The sequence below is a fragment of the Opisthorchis viverrini genome (assembly GCF_000715545.1).
Source record: "Opisthorchis viverrini unplaced genomic scaffold opera_v5_149, whole genome shotgun sequence".
Taxonomy (NCBI): domain Eukaryota; kingdom Metazoa; phylum Platyhelminthes; class Trematoda; order Opisthorchiida; family Opisthorchiidae; genus Opisthorchis; species Opisthorchis viverrini.
In genome coordinates, this window is record NW_008751804.1 from 1,065,305 (window position 1) to 1,072,493 (window position 7,189).

A 7,189-nucleotide genomic window follows, 5' to 3' on the forward strand; every position below is an offset into this window, starting at 1 on the left:
AATGCATTTTTCAACTGCTCACATGTTATAACTTCGGGATAGAAGCGGGTGTGGTCCGTGTCCGAAGCTGCAAACAGGGCGACTTCACCGTCTTCTTCCATTCCAACCAAGGCTGACGGACTGGAACTAGGCGAGAGTTGAATATACCCTTTGGATCGCTGACGCACGATGTGAAACAGGCAATCCGTTCCTCCACTGCCCTATAATTGGTCGATTAGAAAAATGCGAAAACCTGTTAGATGTGGCATCTAATGTCGAAATAATATAAATTTCTACAAACAAACATGGAACGCGCTCTTCTTCAAGAAAACAAATCTTAGGAGGTCAAAAAGTCCAACCAAGTTTTGGACTGTTCACCAAGTGCGTTTAAGTTGGCTTGGACAGAGCAAATGTACTCAGTAACTGCAGAAGTGTTTGAAATCCAACTCCAGAAATGTTGAAGAATCCACATAACACAAAGTTTACTGGCTACAGGCAACAACATCTGGAAGTATCCATCTGGGGTTCGGCTTGTCAAACGGACAATGAGGATTTTGAATAAATAATGGCGGGACGGCCGGATAAATAGGGACAGGAAGCGCCACGGTCACAACAACGATGGAACGGCCTCTTTGACTTCGTTAGGTCGGAATCAACTTAGGACTAGTGTCCTACAACCTACCCAGTACTTATCATCAGTTTAGATAAAAAGCTTTGAAATTGTGCCTACACATATACGCGTCAGTCAGTTTTCGTTCAGACAAAAAGTTTAGCACAGAAGTTTCATTAGATTTACTTACACTGCAGCTGTTAGTAGGCTTTGACTGCTTCTACCACATTTTAAGGTAGACTAAAGACAGGGCAGCGCAAAAGACCTTAATATTCGTTGTTTGGGCAGTGATTTAAGTCCCGTCGATCGTCTTTTACTGGCTTCTGTCGCTCACAGAAGCCAGAATTTCCAGTAAATTTGACTTCACTCAGCCCCACTTGCTTAACTGCTCTATCACTGCTTCCATTGTAAAGGGGTTGTTTGTGCCGAAACCGATTATCCCCTCTCAACTATTTATCTGCCCTTCTACAATGACCACTCATCAGATTATTTACCGGGAGCTTTTTATCAAAATCTAACGGGAGAGTTGATTTTTCCTTCAAGGAAGTTATAAACCTGAGCACCTCACCTGTGAAACTAACCTGCAGTTAGACTACTCCTTTGCGCGGAGTTGGTTTGCTCATTCAATGCAACCTGAATAAGCAATCCGAATGAGTAGTTCACCTTAGTTACCAACATCCCATTTGTTACTTTTATGAGACCTGCTCTCTACATGACCACCCGTACTGGTTCATGAAATATCGGCTCATTCGTCCCACCAGGTCCTACGATCATTTTCCGTCCCCTTGAGTCCATGCAGTTCCGTTCATTTTACTCTTCATGCACTTTCATCGACCAGCACCTTAAATGTTCGCTTTCTGTCCTTTATTCTCGGGGAGCTGTATTCCGAATGAGGCTTTAGTTTAAGCACACAATATCTTGATGTTCTCATCCACACAGATCGCCAAAAAGTGTGAATGAAGCTGATGAGGAATCTTCGTGTGAAGCGAACCAGAAGAACTAGATCCTAAGCTGGACCCAAATCCATGCAGGATCCTCATCGGTCTTAACACCTGCTGAGCCAGCCGAACTAACAAAACCACTTGGCAGAATCCTAACACCCAATAGTTTGACTTAGCTGATTACTTCTCCTTCAGCCTTAAATCTCGACCAACCACGTAACCTATTCACCTGGCCTGACAAAGACTTTGTGTCAAAAACGAGACGCTGTCCAGAAATAAATCTACCGTGCGCCTCCCAAGCTTTTCAGAAAACGAAACGTTCACTGTTTCAAACCGGAGAATGACAAACACAGTCTTCGAAAATACACTCATTAGCATATCAGTTTGGTTGTCACGGGTGATTTAACTGAATCTCTAGTTCATGATGTTCTTTAAATAAATGTGCTTCACAAAGATCGCCTTCTGTTTCAGTTGGCACGACATTCGAGATATCGCACTATATTTCTCTAAATTCCAAATGAAGGCCAGTGAAGCAGTGCACTTTAAGCAGAAATATAGCGATATCATCCTACAAAGAAGGCGGATACGATTATTCACAATAAGACCGAGTACGTAACAACACAGTGAGTCGAAACTGAGCCAGTAAGTGAAGAATGAATACTGAACTGCTTTGCATAAACTTGAAGGTATTTTCTAAGCTTAAATATATTTAGCATTCCCTGAGGCCAGTGAGTAAAAGAGTAGTAGATTCACACGATCACACTCAAGAACGAGTGCCTTATGAATCTTGGTTGTAGTTTCAGCCACTCTATCTTGGTTACGAGCAACAAACCAGGAGATTACCATAGCATCCACTTTTCCGTTGACTACTCGTAGATAGTGTCCAGGCCACGCTACGGATTCGAACTGGCGAATACCTTTGGAGACTTTTTGTACGCGCCAGTAGGCCTCTTTGTTTCGAAGACCCGTGCCTCGAAGCCTGAATGACCACTCACTCTCGGATGGTATCTGCTGTAGATCTGACTGGTCGGTGGACTTGTCACATAACAAAGCAGCCAGCGTTTGTTGAGAACTGGTGCAAAGCCAGAGGATGGTTTCATCCCGAAGGCAGCCCTGAAAAAGAAAAGTGTGAAATACACAGCATAGTGTAGTGTAGTATAGTACAGCGCAGTGCAGTATAGCATAGTATATACTATAATATAGTACAGTATAGTATAGTATGGTGTAATGTGGTATGGTATAGTATAGTGTGGTATATTACAGTATAGTATAGTATAATAAAGTACCTCTTAGCTTCATGGAGACACTACTGATGACTTCCAGAATGAGAGAGACAACTTTGCAGAGCTTTCCGGATTCCAGGCATCACTGGACTCCGAAAACCGGACGAAAGTTAAATTTGAAGCATGTTTTCCTCTAGTAGGCTGCAGCCGCCATCACACTACCATGCAGCTCATAAATCGGGTTCTGACTCGCTCATGTCGACATTCAATGTTGATATCACTCACCCAAGAGAATTTATGACACTGCGCAGCAGCAACCCACCACTTCGTCTGCAGCTAATGATAAGCGAAACTCAGATGACCCGCAATGCTTCTATGGGTGAGCCGAAAATGACCAGTAGCTTCGACTAAATGCTCAGAAATTTATCGGAAAGTTTGATCAGATAGTTTCCAAGATAGCCGGTGCAAATCCAGGAAAATGCTGAAATCCAAATTCTACTGCGTGCATATGCTATGCAACTGTCATGTGTCTTAAAGATTTTTTAATACAGCTTGAAACCTTATTTAGAGTGTGGTCAATACACATGATCACGTTTATCATTTTAGACGTACGGTGTAAGCCAAACATGTTACCAGCTATCGTCAATTGTCACCATAGTTCTGTCTTAATTACATGTTGACTTAATCCTTCTGTTGAACTGGAAGCGTCTCAGTTCTACTAGGTAATGCGCTATAAATGTTAGTATTGTGAACTGTGCCGTCGCTTCAGCTTGTGCACACTATGATTTGGGTCCCGAATTGACAGACAAATTGGCTTGAAATAGACGTCCACGAATGACAACATATTTATTTTTCCTGGGGATAGTGAATGCAAGGAAAAATAGTCCGGAAATTCGCTGAAACACGAGCAAAATAGTGAACGGTGTACGTGTACTCAAAAGTAAAACCACGCGACCACACTAAGCGTCGCTCCGTGAGAAACAACATCCACTTTGCTGGAACATAACTTGGGTAAACCGGATGCTCCGAAACGCTCTGCATGCTGTTCACTCCCTCCGATTTACTTAATGAAGCACGGCAAAATGAGTCATGTATCTGAATTTCTGTGTACATTCTCAAATATTCCACATCTGATGTGGAGCTCAGTTGTTAACAGAGTAAACCGTGCACCATTATCCCGACTGAAACATATGCGATTCATTCGGTACACTGAAGGACGATACCCACCATTCTCAGCGATTTGCTGAAAGGATGATTCTTCGACTGGGTCAGTGGAAAATGCATAACATATGGGAAAGGGTAGCTGAGCACAAATATTTACTACGCCAGGATGTTGATGATGAAAACAGATCACTCCTGCCTCACTCTTTGGATTTGGCTCGCCACATTCATTCACCGTCATCTTCAGTTTACAACTACTGACCCTTTGTTTTCGATTGGACTAATTATACTTTCATGTGTTTACAACTGATGACATTTATTACTTAACAAACTTGAGCGTGTCTGTTTGAAGCAGTGTTCGAAGCGACTGAAGCCACGCTTATCAGGTACATGATTCTCCTTACTTCGTTTGCGTAAACTTTGACAAGTAATTAAAAGACGACAACGTATGTTATACATCCATTTCTCAAGTCTTTATCGTTATTTTCATCTTTTTATCTTGACTTAACAAATTTGCAGTTTTCTTTTCAAATTCTGTCATCTGGTGATACAAGCCTCCACAGTGAATTTTTTGAAATAGCTGGTAGCTTTGATCTTCTGTTTCTAAGATGTTTGTCGTACATAAACTTACCATAGCTAAACTTAATTCGGTCCACTCAGTGGTGTCTCTTTTGAAATGTAATAAAGATCAAGCCTTGGTGTTGTGATAACTGACTGAAGTAAACATCTCACCTTGGCATGAACCATGAGCAGTTTTCCAGGAACGGATAATGGTCCAGCGGCTCCGCTCACAACATAGCCATCTGGACCGATGTACACATGGGTTGGAGACCGACTGGATGACGGTCGGACAGCCTCTAGGACGACCCAGTGTTCCGGTCGTGCACGAATACGAAATTGACACGTTCCATTCACTGCACGTGATGAGTTCTGGCGTTCATCTGAAAAAATAGATTGAGTGGTTTCAACACGTTTGCAGAGTTTACAAGTGGGCTTAATGAAAGGCGTTTGTGAAGACATAATGAACGAGAGGTTCAGCTGGGTTCCAGGTGAGTCTCCTGCGAAACGAATTTTTCTGCAAATGAGTTTATCTCTCAAGCGTGGTTCACTATTTATCAGTGTTGGACTATACGGAGGAATCAAATGAACAGGAAGTAGTTCGGATATTGCCAAACAACGTCTAATGGATAAACTCCAAGCAGTTGTTTTATGTCAAAGCACACTAATGGACAAATTTTATACTGGTTTTCCTTATGTTTTGAAGGCTGTTCCAAGCTGAACCACAGATTTATTACCAATAAATGCTTTACGATTCTTTCCAGGCTGAAAAACGGTTTCTACTTGAAGGCCCCAGAATTTCAAGGTCTATTAGGTGACCCTTAGTTTGGTGCACTGTAGCTGCAGCTCGTCATGACAACTGTGGCTGCTCTGTCACACTGGGATGTCAACAGATGATAGAGCCCCGACATTGTCTTGCATGTTGGACACGTTACAGATGACTGAAATGTAGATATGGTTGATGATTTGTAGCGAAGCTGGATGGGACGTGTTAACAGTATCAGAGGCTCACTGAACTTTGGATTTGCGTGCGCCTGTTACAGGTAGCCCACCACTTGCGTAAGATAATTTGTTGGTTGAATTAGTGTGAACGGACATGAACAAGTGATCATCAGATGTAAGTATGATCTAAGTTTGATTTATTTCACAAGAGAATTAGTAATTATGCAGGAAAATACATTGACTTGGCCACAACTTTTAAATACAGATGGAGCCATTTTTACTGATCAGTAAGGCTAGATAAAAATGACACGCTCAGACCAATAGGATCAAAGTTTTACCTCTTCAGGAGGACACAATATTAGCCATTGGTTCACGGTTGATGACTAACCTGTCACACATAAGCCAGCCGTTGGATTCAGCGACAATATGAGCCAAGCATCCTGTGCACAACAGAATTGACGTATCTTGTTGACAGTGTTGCTTTCGTTGAAGCGTTCTACATCACGCTGTAGCATAACCGAGTTATTAAGATGGATGTGTCCGTGTGATGCAAGGCTATTCGGAACCGGTCTGGGCTTGAGTATCCGACCATGCCTAAGCTCCGTAGATGGAGAAGTAACAATAAATACTAGAAAATGGAAATACGGAACAAATTTTAACGTTAGGTAACAGCAAAAAGATCTACTGGTTAATAACACTGACTCAAGAAGAATATTTCCTCAAAAAATGATAGTGTTCTGAACCAGATGGGGTCTCATCTACAATTTATAATTTGCCTATTTTTGGGACTGGCAACAATTCAATTTTGTTGAGACATTCATGCATTTGTATCTTTAGGGCAATCACCTTACTGATGAAGTCAAAATTGCCAAGCGACTTTTGATCGACACAGAAGCAAGCCTATAACATGAGAACTCACAACTGTAGGAATGCGGCTCCTCAAATGAAAAACTATGAAAACTTGAAAGATTCAAAATTAGTTGTCATATGAGAGGGATATTTTAGAGCTAGGTAGTTTCAAACCTTTCTTACGCGAAAAATCTCTCCAAAAATATAACCAACAGAGTCGAAAGAGCAGCAATTTGCCGCATTGTTTTGTCTTTCAATTAGTGTTGTCTAAAATTGCCAACACAAGTCTAACACTCACTTTAGAAACAAAGGTCGGTTACAAACTAAGTCGGGAAAATAGCGAACAGCTAAGCGTTGTCGAAATGTTTTAATTTCCCCACAGAAATGCGAAAAAAATCAACTACACCGATGACTGACTGCATTTAGTCTGGGAGACTTTTTTATGGATAATGATTGAGGCCTATTAATCGCCTGAGGGCACTGACACCACTAATTGTGTTCCAATAAACTTTCACCTCGAAACACAGCAAGATGCAGAGCCCTGTCCACTGAATCTTATTAAGTACAACTCATCTCACTGAGTACAGGTGAGCTTAGTAACACCAGCAGGAACAGCCTGTAAGCTCTGATCAAATCGAGTTTTTGAGAGCGGCGATTGTCTGTTCACGGAACTGTACCGAGCAGATCCCCGGTTTCATGTGAAAAAGTGTATAGGTTTTGGGGAACTAGTTATGTTTGTTTGTATTTCAAAGTATTCTGTTGATATCTGAACCCACCCAAAATGTATTCCTCAAACACAAACAACCAGTAGCGGGTTGAGATTTGAGAAGTGGATTATGTGCACGTTTACCTTCAGGACAAAACTGAAATATTTTCCGACGCTGCTCCAACGTTTTCATTGGTTATCTCTGGCTAATTAAAAAGTG

The 7,189-nt window shown here is 41.7% G+C and overlaps 1 protein-coding gene across 1 annotated transcript in view; it reads right to left on the bottom strand.

The window, feature by feature from the left end:
• The window catches only part of T265_14149 (hypothetical protein), a gene marked incomplete at both ends in the record, with an annotated part of 16,363 nt that extends 11,510 nt beyond the window's left edge, over positions 1–4,853 (bottom strand). The window contains 3 exons of the mRNA XM_009172218.1: positions 23–200; positions 2,374–2,643; positions 4,647–4,853. Of these exons, the coding sequence (XP_009170482.1) occupies positions 23–200; positions 2,374–2,643; positions 4,647–4,853 (655 nt within the window). The remainder of the gene's footprint in view (positions 1–22; positions 201–2,373; positions 2,644–4,646) is intronic.
• Positions 4,854–7,189: the final 2,336 nt, after the last annotated feature.